Source organism: Macaca thibetana, chromosome 19 (assembly GCF_024542745.1).
Source record: "Macaca thibetana thibetana isolate TM-01 chromosome 19, ASM2454274v1, whole genome shotgun sequence".
In the NCBI taxonomy this organism is placed as follows: Eukaryota; Metazoa; Chordata; class Mammalia; order Primates; family Cercopithecidae; genus Macaca; species Macaca thibetana.
The window spans coordinates 44,559,700-44,576,631 of record NC_065596.1 but is presented as its reverse complement, the minus strand read 5'-3'; the positions used below and the strand labels follow the sequence as shown (position 1 = coordinate 44,576,631).

Here is a 16,932-nt window from a genome sequence, read left to right as displayed (position 1 = left end):
CTGCGGAGCACACCTTGCTCATTTCTATCCACTCACGTACCATCTCCTCCACGAAGCCCTCTGGGCTCACACAGTCCCCTGGGCCTCCCTTTCCCAGACCTGATCCCTCTACCTATGCCTCCTAGGGAGAGAAGATGATCAGTCTGAAAAACAATTAAATAGGTCCAAAAAAGTATCATGAATGGTGAATACTTCTAAATTGGAACTACAAAAATCTAAGCTGTCCCACTCCTGCTCAAAATCAGTGCTGTGATTAGCTGGCAGTGCTTGATGCTGGCAATGCCTAGCGACGGGTTCGTCTCTCCTATTTGACTGGGAGCCCTATGATGGCAGGGCCAGGCTGTCTAACTCACTGCCATGTCCCCAGTGCCATGGAACATAGGAAAGTGCGTACCAGGTGCTCAGTGGCCAGTTAATCTATTAATTCAACTAATATTTAATCAGTAATGACTTGCTGACAAGCCCTGCTCCAGAAACTGAGATTACAGACGAAAAAAAAAAAAAAAAAAAAAGGAGCCGGCACGGTGGCTCACACCTGTAATCCAAACACTGTGGGAGGCTGAGGCGGGCGGATCACCTGAGGTTGGCGGTTTGAGACAAGCCTGACCAACATGGAGAAACCCTGTCTCTACTAAAAATACAAAATTAGCTGGGCGTGGTGGCGCATGTCTGTAATCCCAGCTATTTGGGAGGCTGAAGCAGGAGAACTGCTTGAACCTGGGAGGCAGAGGTTGCGGTGAGCTGAGATTGTGCCACTGTATTCCAGCCTGGGCAACAACAGCGAAACTCTGTCTCCAAAAAAAAAAAGGAAAAAAATTATTCCTAAAGATGTTATTCTTAAGAGTGAGAATAAATGAGTGAAATACATGGAATGTGCCTTGGAAAAAAATAGAGCAGGGGAGGGAGACAGTGGCATCACAACTTCCAAAGGCTTATGTCCCAGTTCAAAAATAATAATAGGGCTGGGCGTGGTGGCTCATGCCTGTAATCCCAGCACTTTGGGAGGTGGGTGGATCACTTGAGGTAAAGAGTTCGAGACCATCCTGGCTAACACAGTGAAACCCTGTCTCTACTAAAACTACAAAAATTAGCAGGGCGTGGTGGTGTGCACCTATAGTCCCGCTACTTGGGAGGCTGAGGCATGAGAATTGCTTGAACCTGGGAGGTGGAGGTTGTAGTGAGCTGAGATCACGCCACTGCACTGTAGCCTGGGTGACGGAGTGAGACTCAGTCTCAAAACAACAACACAAAACCAAAAATAACATAGCCAGGAGCGGTGGCTCACGCATGTAATCCCAGCACTCTGGGAGGCCGAGGCAGGCGGATCACCAGAGGTCAGGAGCTGGAGACCAGCCTGGCCAACATAGTGAAACTGCGTCTCTGTTAAAAATACAAAAATTAGCCAGGCGTGGTGGTGCACACCTGTAATTCCAGGTACTTAGGAGGCTGAGGCAGGAGAACTGCTTGAACCCGGGAGGCAGAAGTTGCAGTGAACTGAGTTCGCACCACTGCATGCCAGCCTAGGTGACAGCGAGACAGTGTCTCAATGGAAAACAAAAAAATAATAATAACATGGCTGGGCACAGTTGCTCACTCCCACCTGTAATTCCAGCACTTTAGGAGGCCAAAGCAGGAGGATCACTTGAGCACAGGAGTTTGGGACCTGGGCAGCCTGGGCAACAAATTGATATCTTGTCTCTACAAAAAAAAATAAAAAGGCTAGGCCGGGTGCAGGGGCTCACGCCTGTAATCCCAGCACTTTGGGAGGCCGAGGCGGTTGGATCACAAGGTCAGGAGTTCGAGACCAGTCTGACCAACATGGTAAAATCCCGTCTCTACTAAAAATACAAAAATTAGCCGGGCCTGGTGGTGCACACCTGTAATTGCAGCTACTCAGGAGGCTGAGGCAGGAGAATCACTTGAACCTGGGAGGTGGAGGTTGCAGTGAGCCGAGATCGTGCCACTGCACTCCAGCCTGGGCGACATAACGAGACTGTCTCTAAATAAATAAATAATAAAAAATAAATAAAAAGGCTAAAAAATTAGCTGGGGATGGTGGTACATGCCTGTAGCCCTAGCTACATGGGAGGCTGTAGCAGGAGTATGTCTTGAGCCTGGGAGTTTGGGTATGCAGTAAGCCATGACTGCGCCACTGCACTCCGGCCTCAGTGAGAGAGCAAGACCGTGTCGCAAAAAGATAAAGAAAGAAAGAAAAATAATAAGATGGTAGGGCTAGGCGCAGTGGCTCACACCTGTAATCCCAGCACTTTGGGAGGCCGAGGTGGGCAAATCATGAGGTCAGGAGATCGAGGCCATCCTGGCTAACACAGTGAAACCCCATCTCTACTAAAAATACAAAAAATCAGCCGGGCATGGTGGCGGGTGCCTGCAGTCCCAGCTACTCGGGAGGCTGAGGCAGGAGAACGGCATGAACCTGGGAGGCGGAGCTTGCAGTGAGCCGAGACTGCGCCACTGCACTCCAGCCTGGGTGACAGACTGAGAATCCATCTCAACAAAAAGAAAAAGAAAAAAAAAAGAAAAAAAAGAAAAGAAAAATAGTAACATGGTAAGTTTAGGGCAAAGCAATGTTATCATCTGTTTTTCAGATGAGGTGGCAGAGCTCAGGGAAATTGCCTGCTTAAGTTGCACAGCATTGGTTTGTCAGTTGGAAGATTGTTTTTTGAGACAGAGTCTTACTCTGTTGTCCAGACTGGAGTGCACTGGCAGGTTCTCGGCTCAGAGCAACCTCCATCTCCCAGGTTCAAGTGATTCTTGGGTCTCAACTTCCCGCATAGGTGGGATTACAGGTGGCTACCACCATGCCTGGCTAATTTTTGTATTTTTAGTAAAGACAGTGTTTCACCATATTGGCCAGGTTGGTCTCGAACTCCTGACCTCAAGTGATCTGCCCACCTCAGCCTTCCAAAGTGCTGGGATTATAGGCATCAGCCAGGAATTTGAACTCAGAGCTCAGTTGTATTCCAGGGCAGTATACTGTTGAACTAATTCATGAACAAACAATGCAAAATCTCCCTTCATCACATCACGTGAGGGACCCTGCGACCTGAGGGAGGCGCGAGCCTATAAAAGTGCAGGGTGTGGAGTGAGACAGTGGGGCTTCTTGCATTTATTTTTGATTTTTTTTTTTGAGACAGGGTCTCCCTGCTCTGTTGCAGGCTGGAATGCAGTGCTAGGAACACACCTCACTGCAGCCTGGAACTCCTGGGCTCAAGTGGTCCTCCTGCTTCAGCCTCCCGAGTAGCTGGGACCACAAGTGTGTGCCACCACGCCCAGCTAGTTTTTATTTTTTTCGTAGAGTCGGAATCTCACCACATCGCCCAGGCTGCTATTGAACTGCTGGGCTCAAGTGATCTGCCTACCTCAGCCTTTCAAAGTGCTGGGATTACAGGCGTAAGCCACTGGGCCTGGCCTCAAAGCACTTAATATATTCATTTTATTGTTTTAAATTGGACTTAATATGTTTAATTTTCACAACAGTCCTCTTAAAAATCCCACTTAGGGAATTAAGGATCCAGAGAGGTGAAGTCACAGGTACAAAGGGACATAGACAGGATATGGGGTAAGCCTGGGACCTGGACTTTGGTTAAAAAAAAAAAAAGAGAGAGAGAGAGGAAATGGAGCAAGGATTTGAACCCAAGCTGCCTCAAGCTTCCAGGGACAGATGCCCGATGACAGCTGCCTCTCCTGTTGTTCGTCATCTGTAGATCCCCTGCTGCCTGCCCCCCCACCCTCCAGGACAGAGCTGAACCCCGTGGTGGCGCTGGCCTCTCAAAAACTCCATTAGCATTTCCCCAGCCTGCCCTTCATTTTTTATTAATATTTATTTATTTATTTATTTGAGATGGAGTCTTGCTCTGTCGCCCAGGCTGGAGTGTAGTGGCGCGATCTCAGCTCACTGCAATCTCCACCTCCCAGGTTCGAGGGCTTTTCCTGCCTCGGCCTCCTGAATAGCTGGGATTACAGGCACCCACCACAACGCCCACCTAATTTTTTATACTTTTGGTAGAGATGGGGTTTCACCACGTTGGTCAGGCTGGTCTCGAACTCCTGACCTCAAGTGATCCGCCCGCCTCAGCCTCCCAAAGTGCTGGGATTACAGGCATGAGCCACCATGCCTCGATCTTTGACAGGGATATTTGAAACTTTCTCCCAACATAAAGGATATGTGAGTGCGGACTGAAGATTCTGGCTCTCTTTCCAACAAGGCTGCCTCTCACTAGTTGATCCTGGGTAGAAGTTCTGGAGCTGCCACAGCTCAGGGTGATGGCTTCATGTCACACTGGACCGCATCCCTCCTCGGCTCCACATCCTCCTGTGGCTCCCACCTCACTCGGAGTAAAAGTCAGTCTTCTGCATGGCTCACAAGGCCTTCCACAATGTGCCCCATCGCCCCTCCAACATCATCTCTTGCCCCTCTCCTCTCTCACTGACCTCCTTGCTATTCCTTAAATATTCCAAGCTTGCTCCTACCTCAATGACTTTGCTTTTGCTGTTCTCTTTGCCTAGCATGCTCTTCCCCCCGAGGGCCGCCATTCTTTCTTTCTCTCTTTTTTTTTGAGATAGAATCTGACTCTGTCGCCCAGGCTGGAGTGCAATGGTGCAATCTCAGTTCACTGCAACCTCCGCTTCCCAGGTTCAAGCGATTCTCCTGCCTCAGCCTCCCGAATAGCTGGGATTATAGGTGTCTGCCACTATGCCTGGCTAATTTTTTTGTATTTTTAGTAGAGACGGGGTTTCACCATATTAGTCAGGCTGGTCTCGAACTCCTGACCTCAGGTGATCCACCGGCCTTGGCCTCCCAAAGTGCTGGCATTATAGGCATGAGCCACCATGCCCAGCCATTTTCTTTTGTTGTTTTTTTATTTTTGAGACAGGGTCTCCCTCTGTTGCCCAGGCTGGAGTGTAGTGGCAAAATCATGGCTCACTGAAGCCTCAAACTCCCAAGCTCAAGTGATCCCCCCACCTCTCAGCCTCCCACATAGCTGGGACTACAAGTGCACACCACCATACCTGTTTAATTTTTGTAGAGATGGGGTTTCGCTATGTTGCCCAGGCTGGCTGCAAACTCCTGAGCTCCAGTGATTCACCTTCCTCAGCCTCCCAAAGTGCTGTGATCATAGGTGTGAGCCACCGCGCCCGGCCCCACTCTCTCTTCTCCTTCAAGTCTTTGGTTCAAATGTCACCTTCTCAGAAAGCTTTCCTTGACCACCCTATTTAAAATTACAACCTTGACCCCACATTCCCCATGCCCTTTCTAATACATCCAATAATCTACTTTCCTATTTACCTATTGCCTCTTACCCTTACTAGAGTTTAGGACACTCTATAAGGCCAGATTTTTTTTTTTTTTTTGGAGACGGGGTCTCACTCTGTCACCCAGGCCAGAGTGCAGTGGTGCGATCTCAACTCACTGCAGCCTCCGCCTGCCGGGTTCAAGCAATTCTAACCTCAGCCTCCCAAGTTGCTCGGATTATAAGGGTGCGCCACCATGCCTGGCTAATTTTTGCATTTTTAATAGAGATGGGGTTTCACCATGTTGTCCAGGCTGGTCTCAAACTCCTGACCTCAGGTGATCCACCTGCTTCGGCCTCCTAAAGTGCTTGGATTACAGGTGTGAGCCACTGCGCCCAGCCAAGATATTTTTGTCTGTACTGTTCATTAAGGTGTCCCCAATGCCTAGCAGTGTTGAGCACATAGACAGCACATGCTTAAGAATTATGTGCAAAATGATTAATTTGTGTTTTCATTCCCATATTGCAGATGCAGTAACCGAGGCGCAGGGAGGTTAAGCCAGTTGCCCAAGATCATGTAGTTCTTTTTTGTTTTTTTTTTGTTTTGAGACGGAGTCTCGCTCTTGTTGCCCAGGCTAGAGTGCAATGGCGCGATCTAGGCTCACTGCAACCTCTGCCTCCCGGGTTCAAGTGATTCTCCTGTCTCAGTCTCCCAAGTAGCTGGGATTACAGGCATGTGTCACCATGCCCGGCTAATTTTTTTTTTTTGAGACAGAGTCTTGCTCTGTCGCTCAGGTTAGAGTGCAGTGGCACGATCTTGGCTCACTGCCAGCTCCACCTCCCGGGTTCACGCCATTCTCCTCCCTCAGCCTCCCCAAGTAGCTGGGACTACAGGCGCCCGCCACCATGCCCGGCTAATTTTTTGTATTTTTAGTAGAGACGGGGCTTCACCGTGTTAGCCAGGATGGTCTCGATCTCTTGACCTTGTGATCCGCCTGCCTTGGCCTCCCAAAGTGCTGGGATTACAGGCGTGAGCCACTGTGCCCTGCCACTTTTTTTTTTTTTTGAGACGGAGTCTCGCTCAGTTATCCTGGCCAGAGTGCAGTGGCGCGATCTCGGCTCCCTGCAACCTCCACCTCCTGGGTTCAGGTGATTCTCCTGCCTCAGCCTCCCGAGAAGCTGGGACTATAGGTGAGTGTCACCATGCCCGGCTAATTTTTTATTTTTAGTAGAGATGGTATTTCACCACGTTGGCCAGGCTGGTCTCAAACTCCTAGCCTCAAATGATCTGCCTGCCTTGGCCTCTCAAAGTGTTGGGATTACAAGTGTGAGCTATCACGTCTGGCTTTTCCTTTTTTTTTTTTTTTTTTTGTAGAGATGGGGTTTTGCTGTGTTGCCCAGGCAGGTCTTGAACTCACAACCTCAAGCAATCCTCCCATCTTGACCTTCCAAAGTTTTGGGATTACAAGTGTGAGCCAATCACTGCACCCAACCACTTTAATGTTTTTTAGAGATTGTGTCTCACTCTGTCACCCAAGTTGGAGTGCAGTAGCACAATCATAGCTCACTGCAGCCTCAAACTCCTGGGCTTAGTGATCCTCCCACCTCAGCCTCCTGAGTAGCTGCGACTACAGGTGCACATCACTGTGTCCATTTAATTAAAAAAAATTTTTTTTTTTGTAGGGATGGGGTCTTGCTATTTGCCCAGGCAGGTCTGTTTTTGTATTGTTTTGTTTTTTGCTTCATTTTTCTTTTTTTGGAGACAGTCTCGCTCTGTTGCCCAGTCTGGAATGCAGTAGGGCTATCTCAGCTCACTGCAGCCTTCACCTCCAGGCTTCAAGGGATTCTCCTGCCTCAGCTTCCCGAGTAGCTAGCTGGGAGTACAGGCATGCGCCATCACATCTGTCTAAGTTTTTTTTTTTTTTTTTTTTTTTAGTTGAAATGGGGTTTCACCCTGTTGGCCAGGCTGGTCTCAAACCCCTTGCCTCAAGTGATCCGTCTGTCTTGGCCTCCCAAAATGCTGGCATTACAGGCAAGAGCCACCTCGTCCGGCCTAGGACTGATGAGGTGTGACTTAAATGTGGGAGAAACAGGCTTCATCTCTCCATAGTCCTAATTCTAAAAGTCCAGGGAATTCTGGGCCTAAGCTACCTACAGTTTCCCCCTCACCAAGTCCTCCTCAACCCTTGCAGCACTAGCTAAATGCTTTCATTTTGGGGAGTGGAGGAAATCACTCAATCCCATAAGGTAATGAGATAGGGATTAAGTATTTACAGAAGCAAGGTTCACAATGGCCGATGGGCTACTGCCACAGGTGTGGTGATGTGGCAGAGGTAAGGGCAACATGGAGACTGTGAGGTGGTGTGGCTGCTGTGGCAGTGTGTCTGTCCTGATACACATGACGACACCCTGGGAATGACGAGGCAGCTGGGGAGAGGGGGAGAGTGACCATGAGGATATGATGAAGGTGACTGGATGAGGGTGAGGGTGACATGGTTTATTATTTTTATTGAGACTGAGTCTCGCTCTTGTCGCCCAGGATGGAGTGCAATGGTGCGATCTCGGCTCACCGCAACCTCCACCTCCCAGGTTCAAGCCATTCTCCTGTCTCAGCCTCTGGAGTAGCTGGGATTATAGGCATGCACCACCACGCCCGGCCAATTTCGTATTTTTAGTAGAGACAGGGTTTCTCCATTTTGATCAGGCTGGTCTCCAACTCCCGACATCAGGTGATCCGCCCACCTTGGCCTCCCAAAGTGCTGGGATTACAGGCGTGAGCCACTGTACCGGGCAGAGGGTGACATGGTTAATAACAATATTAGCTAAAAACACCATGTCAAGCTCAGCCTGCCACAAGAATAAACTCGCAGAATTGTCACACTCAGCCCTGATGTGGATGTCCCCACGTGCATTTTGCAGATGAAGCTGGGATTGGAAAGGTGCCATAAGGTAGTCAAGGTATCCAGAGGTGTAGTGGTGGGGCTGGGATTCTGACACTCCCCAGGTAATGGGCTGCAGTACCCTGTATGTTATGTGAGCTGTGATACAGGGAAATGACGAAGACACGGAGGGAAGACAAATAACTGTAAGGCTGGGTGGCTCCTTATGGGGAAAGCTGGAAACATGAGGAATGGATGGTGACTGTCAGAGGAACAGTGATGCCAAGGGAGGGACAAAGACATAAGGGGTAATGATGACATAAGGGCTGCATTAGCGCGATTTAAGAAGAGCGATGGGGACAGTAGCCATGCGAAGGTGACTTGGGGGTATGATGAGGGTTTAAGAGAAATGAGGATTTTATAAAGGAGAAATGGCAACAAAAGCGGGATGCAGGTAACACAGGGCGATGACGCATTTAAAGGGAGCGATTACGACCTATGGTGGCAAAGAGGGCTTAAGGGGAAGGAAAGCGAGTTAAGGGCGTTGATGGCGACTTTAAAGAGGGTGATGGCGACAGAAGGGGAGTTGTGACGATTTAAGTGGGACGAGACAGAAGGAGAGGAATGGTGACATAAAGGGACCGAGGACGACATAAGGGAGGCGATGCATTATAGCGGGGAGGACAACACGAGGAGGGTAGCCGAGGCGCCGAGCCCCTAGATCGCACAGTACCTGCACTCCACGTCTCCCACTCCGGGACACAGCCCCACACGAACCTTCCAGGATGTATCCCCGCCTGACCGCCCCCTAGCCGCGCGCAGGCGCACTACTGCTAGACTGCGGGCCTGCGGGGGCCAGGCATGCACCTTTCTCATTGGCCGCGCCGCTCGCTGGCGTCGGGCGGAGGGGAGCGCCCGGCGAAGGTGGGCGGTCACGTGACGTACACGCCCGCACTCCTGCTGGTGACGGTGGGCGGTCACGTGACGGTTATGGCCGCACTCTCGCTGGTGGCGGCCTGGTGGGCTAGAGCGGCCGCGGGCTGGTCAGTTCAGCTTCCTGCGGTGAGGGGGTGCTTCCGGGGCGGGCAGCCCGGGCCGGGGGTGGAGTGTCTGACAGTTGGCGCCGCCGGGAGGGAGGGCGGGCGGCGCGAGTGGGCGCGGGCCCGGTGGGCCAGGTGAGGCGCGGGCCGGGGGTGGTGGGACTGGGCCGGTTGCGGTAGGGACGGGTGGCGTCCAGGGCTCTGGACTCAGTTCGGGCTCCGCTGTACGGCTTCGGACGTACGATTTGTTTCTCTGAGCCTCAGTTTCCTCCCCTGTGGAATGGGGGTTAGAATCTGACTGTATCATCGGCTTTATAAATGGGAGTGAGAAGTCAGGTCGTGTACGTTGGATCCCTTAGCTCAGCTCCTCCGCATAACGCTCACTTCGTTACTATACTATTATTGTTAGTATTGATGTTTGCGCTTAGTATGAAAAATTGTTGGGTTTGGAAGCCGTCGGATTTTGGTTCAAGTCCTGCTCCACTGTGAGGCAGTGGGGCCTGTGTCTTCGCTTCCTTGAACCCCTTTTTTTCTCATCTGTACAGTGAGAGCAGATAGTCCCAGTATCATAGGGTCGTCTTGAGGATTCTGACGAAGTGTGTGTGTGTAGAGATTTTAAGCAGAGGGGCTGGCACAGTGAGAGCTCGTGGATTGGGACTATAATGATAATGATTCTGAGAGTCATTGGTGTAGCTGGGAATTCCATGGAAGTAGGGGGAGAAAGCTCAGAGACAGCAATAGGAAAAACTTAGGACTGGAGCTGAGAAAATCGACATCCTGCCGCTTACTATTTGACCAATTTTGCTGAGTCCTGAAGTATTAGTTTTTTTCTTTTTCTTGATCATGACTAGTGCATTTTTTCCCCCAGTAAATTAATTTGAGAAGGCAAATTTGCATTGCTGTCTTCTTCTTCTTCTTCTTTTTTGAGACCGAGTTTCTCTCGTTGCCCAGGCTAGAGTGCGATCTCGCTCACCGCAACCTCTGCCTCCCGGGTTCAAGTGATTCTCCTGCCTCAGCCTCCCGAGTAGCTGGGATTACAGGCATGCGCCACCACGCCCTGCTAATTTTTTTGTATTTTAGTAGAGATGGGGTTTCTCCATGTTGGTCAGGCTGGTCTCGAACTTCTGACTTCAGGTGATCCGCCCGCCTCGGCCTCACAAAGCGCTGGGAGCCACCGTGCCTGGCGCATTGCTGTCTTCAATGAAAAACTAGCATTGCTGGCCATGAGAGGAAGGAAAAGTTCAGGTAAAATACAATGGAAACTGAACAGCCTGTTACATTGTACACTGAAATGGAAAGATAATTGAAAAAGGAATACTACTTATTCCCTTTGAATAGGAATACTGTTCAGAACTTGTACTGTGTGATTCCCTGTTGTCAGATCCCATCGACCCCCATCAAGTTGTCCTTATGCTTGTTCCCAGCTCACCCTTTGTATACAACTAGCATTAAGTCAGTGACTGTCCATCCCACTGTTTCCCTAGATCACTGAAGATTTGTTTTATTTTGATGCACACTTAACATCGCACTTACCACCTGCTGTGCATCTTCGTTCTAAGGATTCTGTTTATTAACTTGTTTAATCCCTGTAACACCGTTAAGAATGGGTCCTTGGCTGGGTGCGGTGGCTCACACCTGTAATCCCAGCACTTTGGGAGGCCAAGACGGGCGGATCACGACGTCAGGAGATCGAGACCATCCTGGCTAATACGGTGAAACCCTGTCTCTACTAAAAATACAAAAAATTAGCCGGGCATGGTGGTGGTAATCCCAGCTACTTGGGAGGCCAAGGCAGGAGAATTGCATGAACCTGGGAGGCAGGGGTTGCAGTGAGCCGAGATCACACTGCTGCACTCCAGCCTGGGTGACAGAGTGGGACTCCATCTCAAAAAAAAAAACCTTTTTTTTATTTCGAGATGGTGTTTTTTTATTTTTATTTTTTATTATTTATTTTATTTATTTTTGTTTTGAGACAAGGTCTCACTCTGTAGCTCAGGCTGGAGTGCAGTGGTGCGATCTGGGATTACTGCAACCTCTGCCTCCCGGGCTCAAGCAATTCTCCTGCCTCAGCCTCCTGAGTAGCTAGGATTACAGGTGTCCACCACCATGCCTGGCTAATTTTTGTAGAGATGGGGTTTCACTATGTTGGCCAGGCTGGTCTCGAACTCCTGACCTTGTGATCCACCTGCCTTGGCCTCCCAAGGTGCTGGAATTACAAGCATGAGCCACCGTGCTGGCCAGGAATGGGTACTCTCACTTTTTTTTTTTTTTTTGAGATGGAGTCTCACTGTTGCCCAGGCTGGAGTATAGTGGTGCAGTTTCGGCTCACTGCAACCTCTGGAGTGCAGTGGCGTGATCTCGGCTCACTGCAACCTTCGCCTCCTGGGTTCAAGCAGTTCTCCTGCCTCAGCCTCCCAAGTGGCTGGGACCACAGGCACCTGCCACCACACCCAGCTAATTTTTGTATTTTTAGTAGAGACAGGGTTTCACCATATTGCTGGGATTAGCCACCACACCTGGTTAATTTTTTGTATTTTTAGTAGAGGCGGAGTTTCACCATGTTGGCCAGGCTAGTCTCAAACTCCTGACCTTGTAATCCACCCGCCTTGGCCTCCCAAAGCGTTGGGATTACACGCATGAGCCACTGTGCCCAGCCACCTTTCTTTTCTTTTCTTTTTCTTTTTTTGAGGCAGAGTCTCGCTCTGTTGCCCATGCTGGAGTGAAGTGGCATAATCTTGGCTTACTGCAACCTCTGCCCCGCCTGGGTTGAAGCGATTCTCCCACCTTAGCCTCCCGAGTAGCTGGGATTACAGGCATGCGCTACCATGCCCGGCTTATTTTTGGTAGAGATGGGCCTTCACCATATTGGCCAGGCCAGGAGGTCAGGTTGGTCTCGAACCCCTGACCTCAGGTGATCCACCTGCCTCGGCCTCCCAGAGTGCTGGGATTACAGGCATGAGCCGCCGTGCCCAGCTTTTTTTTTTTTTTTTTTTTTTTTTTCCTTTTTTCAACAGTGACAGGGTCTCACTGTATCGCCCAGGCTGGCCTCAAAATCCTAGGCTCCAGAGATCCTCCTGCTTCGGCTTCCCAAAATGCTGGGACTACAGGTGTGAGTCACCATACCCGGCCTTAGCATTCTTATTGTGCAGTTGAGGAAGTGAGGTCAGAAAGGTTAAGCTACTTGTTCAGAGTCAGGATTAGGATGTGGTAAAATTGGGATTTGGATACAGGTCTTCTAAGGGCTTAGCACATGGAGCCTGTTATGTGGTAATTCCTTGAGTTTTGGGAGCTGCTGTCTTTAAAATGACTATTATAATTTTCCTTATTCAGAAAGTCAGTGCTGGAGATGGGCTTTTAGGATTGTGGAGAGAGGAAATTGAATCCAGTAGGGTCTGTAGCACTTGGGGAAGAATACCAGTACTTAAAGGATTCCAGTTAGCATTAACTGAGACATTGAAAAACAGACCATAGTACCTGGCTTGTAGTAATCCCTCAATCAGCATGAACCATAGCCATTGGACTGCCTGGGGTCCAAGTCCTGCTGCTGCCTTTACTTGCTGTATGATCTTGAACTCCTAGGCTCAAGGGATCCTCCTGCCCCTAAAGTGCTGGAATGACAGGCCTGAGCCACTGTGCCCAGCCTTTTGCTGTGTGATCTTGGACCTGCCATTCTTATCTGTAACTTGGGACTCATTTTTCCATTTTTCTGAGGGTGGTTGTGAGGAGTCACTGAGATGTGTATATGCTCAGTTCCTGGCGCATAGTAAACGCTCAATGGGAGTTACTCCATGGGCATCAGAATCAGGAAGAACTTGTTTTTGAATCCCAGTAAGGTTAGTTGCTAGATGTGCCATTTGACAAATGACTGCACCTCAATGAGTTGGGGTTTTTCATCCGTAAAAACAGGGCTAATAATAGTCCTCACTCACTGAGCTGTTGGGATGCATCTGCATGATGCTTGGCCCTGGTCCTGATGCATAGTTAGTGCTTGGTTTGTGAGATGTTCTGTCTGACTTACTGAGACCTCTCCGTGCTCTGTTCTTTGAGAGATGCATGTTGTATTTTCTTTTCTTTTTTTTTTTTTTTTTTTTTGAGACAGAGTCTTTCTCTGTCACCCAGGCTAGAGTGCAGTGGCGCGATCTCGGCTCCCTGCAACCTCTGCCTCCTGGGTTCAGGCGATTCTCCTGCCTCAGCCTGCGGAGTAGCTGGGATTACAGGCACCCACCATCACGCCTGGCTAATTTTTGTATTTTAGTAGAGATGGGTTTTCACCATGTTGGCCAGGCTGGTCTCAAACTCCTGGTCTCAGGTGATCCACCCACCTCAATCTCCCAAAGTGCTGGGATTGCAGGCATGAGCCACTGTGCCTGGCCTGTGTTGTCTTTGGCCAGTGGTAAAATTCAGAAGGGAAATTGGATCTAAGAGTGTTGAGTACAGGACAGAGTGATGTCTGTGGTCATACTCATCAGTAAGAGATTGAGCAGAAGACCAAGTGCCTGTAATCCCAGCACTTTGGGAAACTGATGTGGGCAGATCACTTGACGTCAGGAGTTCGAGACCAGCCTGACCAACATGGTGAAACCCTGTCTCTACTAAAAATACAAAAATTAGCTGGGTGTGGTGGCGGGTGCCTGTGGTCCCAGCTACTTGGGAGGCTGAGGCTGGAGAACCGCTTGAACCCAGGAGGCGAAGGTTGCAGTGAGCCGAGATCACGCCACTGCACTCCAGCCTGGGCGACAGAGTGAGACTTTGTCTCAAAAAAAAAAAAAAAAAAAGGCCGGGCGCGGTGGCTCAAGCCTGTAATCCCAGCACTTTGGGAGGCCGAGACGGGCGGATCACGAGGTCAGGAGTTCGAGACCATCCTGGCTAACAAGGTGAAACCCCGTCTCTACTAAAAAATACAAAAAACTAGCCGGGCGAGGTGGCGGGCGCCTGTAGTCCCGGCTACTCGGGAGGCTGAGGCAGGAGAATGGCGTAAAAACCCGGGAGGCAGAGCTTGCAGTGAGCTGAGATCACGCCACTGCACTCCAGCCTGGGCGACAGAGTGAGACTTTGTCTCAAAAAAAAAAAAAAAAAAAAATGAGCAGAAGCCAGGGAAGGGCAAGATTAACAATGCTGAGGATAGAGAAGAGAGTCTCATATGTAGGGACTTAGGGAAAGGTCACGAAGTAGATGGCAGTGGAGCAGAAGGAAGGAGAGGTTGCCAGGAGGAGACAGGTATTCCAGGCACAGGTGACATCCTCTAAAAACGGGAGGCCGGCAAAGCACCTGTGTGGGGAAGGAGGCCTGGAGGATGAGATCAGGCACAACACCTCCAGGGTGCTTAGTAGGCACCAAGCACTGTCTCAAGTGCTTTTATTCATAGAAACTCATCTAGCTCTTACAGCAGTCCTCTAAGGTAAGTCATGTTTGCACCCTCCCAATTCACAAATGGGGACACCATGGCCCGACTGGTGAAGTCACTTGCCGAGATCACCCAGCTCATAAGTGGTAGAGCTGGATTTGAACCCTACAGTCTGGTTGCAGAGTTCTTACTCTTGACCACTCCATTATACCATCAAAATCTGTTAGGGGATGGGACAGATTTTATGGGGTTGTAAACAGGAGGGTTCTGGGACAGAGGGCTTCTGCACCTCATGGAGGGGTGAGGGAGGATCAGTACTGGGGGCTGCGGTAGATAGAAGGGAGCAGAGTGAGGGGAGAGGGCAGAGGACCCGGGTCAGGGAAGAGGCAGAGAGCTAAGTAGGAAGTTTTGGCCAGGGCAGTGTAGGCCCCGTGATCTTGGAGTCGGATAGCGTTGAATCAGCACATGAAAAAGTTACTTCCTTTAGTTCCCATTCAGCACTGCTTTTATTGGAGATAGTCTCCACTGGTGCTAAAATGTCTTTAACACCACCTTTCGACCATCCGCTAATGTAAGGGAAAATTGGTTTTCCATGTCTTCTCCGGGACGCCTCATGATCAGGTCACCACTTCTGTGACCTGTCTCCTCCCAAGGTCCTCCCTGCTCGCTCCACTGCAGCCACGCTGGCTCCTTGCTTTCCCTCCAGCATGCCAGGTGAGCCACTGGCTCAGGGCGCTGGACTTGCTGTACCTTCTTCTGGAACACTTTTTCTCTGTAAAACCACATGGCTCATTGCTTCCCTCCCTTTAGCTCTCTAAATGTTGCTTTAGGTCTTCCCTGGTCACTCTGTTGAAAATTACAACCACTCCCTTCCCAGGTCCTCCATGTCTTCTCCATGGCACTAAAGGCTTCCTAATGTACTCTACTAACTGTTTGGCTTGTTTACTCTCTGTCTCCCCTGTTGCCTGTACCCAGCTAGCTGCTAAGTTCCATGGCTTGTTCACCTTGGTATCCCTAAGAGTGCCTTACACATAGTAGGTTCTCAGTGAATAGGGCTTTGGGTTTGTTTGTTTGAAGACTAGTCAAGTGCAGTAGTGAGAAAGGGAGAAAGAGTAGAATAAGGAGTTCCCTCTGTAAGGGACTATGAACAGTCAATTGAGATAATTCATTACCTTTGGACCAGCCTGTTTTTTTTTTTTTTTGAGACAGGGTCTTGCCATGTTGTCCAGGCTGGTCTTGAACTCCTGGCCTCAATTGATCTTCCCATCTTGGCCTCCCAAAGTGCTGGGATTACAGGCATGAGCCAGCACGCTTGGTTGGTATTTATCGTTAAAGTTTTGGCCAGAAGTGTCTTATTTCTGTTGCACTCCTTTTCCAGCCAACCTTTTGGGGTGTGTGGGAATGGAACTGTGGACATTTGCTGTCCCTGGGCCTTGTCTCAGGCACAAGCGATGATGGTGGTGGCAGCTCTGTCCCAGGCTGACTTCCTGCCAGCTGCTCCAGGCTATTCCTGGGCGGTGAGCCTGTAGCCCAGGAACGTTCCTCTGGCATGCAGGCAGACAGGCACAGGAGAGGGACAAACACTCACAGCCGGCAGCAACTCATGGGCCCTCTCCTCTCTTCTCTTTCAGGCTCCAGGGAGCAGTGTCAGGGCCAGGGAGACGATGGTCTCCGTGACTATGGGTGAGTCTGTGGCCTTCTCTCCAGGGCCCCCTCTCCCCACTGCCCTTTTTGAGGTATGGCCTTGGTGGGGGACGAGGGGGTGGGGGAGGGAGGGCTGGGTCATTGGCAGGAACAGCTGTACTCTGAGGACTGTGGCAGGGTGGGGCTGGAACTGCTTGAGGCCTGCCCGCCTCCTTGCCGGATCTCTCTCCTGACTGTATAGTTTAGCTGTGAAGAACGTGGGTTATGAAGTCCAGCAGGTCTCCCACGTGGCCTCACAGAGCCTTGGTTTTCTCACCTGTGAAATGGAAATGATATTCCCACATCCTGGGATTAAGGAGATTATAGTACGTAAAAGCTTGGGTGTAGTTCTAAACAAACCTTAGGTGTTGTTATTATCACAAGCCTTAAGCTCTGTATTTGGGGATTGCTAAGGCACAGATATTAGTTGGTGGCTTTGAAAAATGTTGACATTTATTATAATGTAGAAAAATATATTTTATATATATAATTTTTTGAGATGGAATTTCACTCTTGTTGCCCAGGCTGGAGTACAGTGGCACGATCTCGGCTCACTGCAACCTCTACCTCCCAGGTTCAAGCGATTCTCCTTGAGAATCCAAATAGCTGGGATTACAGCCTCCCAAATAGCTGGGATTACAGGCGTGTGCCACCACGCCCAGCTAATTTTTGTATTTTTAGTAGAGACAGGGTTTCACCATGTTGGCCAGGCTGGCCTCGAACTCCTGACCTCA

The 16,932-nt window shown here is 49.9% G+C and overlaps 2 protein-coding genes across 22 annotated transcripts in view; one reads left to right on the top strand and one right to left on the bottom strand.

The window, feature by feature from the left end:
• Nucleotides 1-8,958, bottom strand: part of PLD3 (phospholipase D family member 3) — a 31,195-nt gene extending 22,237 nt beyond the window's left edge. For 12 of the 16 annotated variants that reach the window (XM_050769090.1, XM_050769091.1, XM_050769088.1 and 9 more), the window contains exon 1: nt 8,865-8,952. The gene's annotated coding sequence lies outside the window, so the exon portion shown is untranslated. Of the gene's footprint in view, nt 1-8,864 lie in introns of all 16 variants that reach the window. The other 4 variants (XM_050769093.1, XM_050769085.1, XM_050769084.1 and 1 more) reach the window with 3 other exon arrangements.
• Nucleotides 8,959-9,094: 136 nt separating this feature from the next.
• The window catches only part of C19H19orf47 (chromosome 19 C19orf47 homolog), a 28,712-nt gene continuing 20,874 nt past the window's right edge, over nt 9,095-16,932 (top strand). For 2 of the 6 annotated variants that reach the window (XM_050769198.1, XM_050769197.1), the window contains exons 1-2: nt 9,098-9,193; nt 16,147-16,198. In XM_050769198.1, the coding sequence (XP_050625155.1) occupies nt 9,122-9,193; nt 16,147-16,198 (124 nt within the window). In that variant the 5' untranslated portion in view covers nt 9,098-9,121. The other 4 variants (XM_050769196.1, XM_050769199.1, XM_050769201.1 and 1 more) reach the window with 4 other exon arrangements.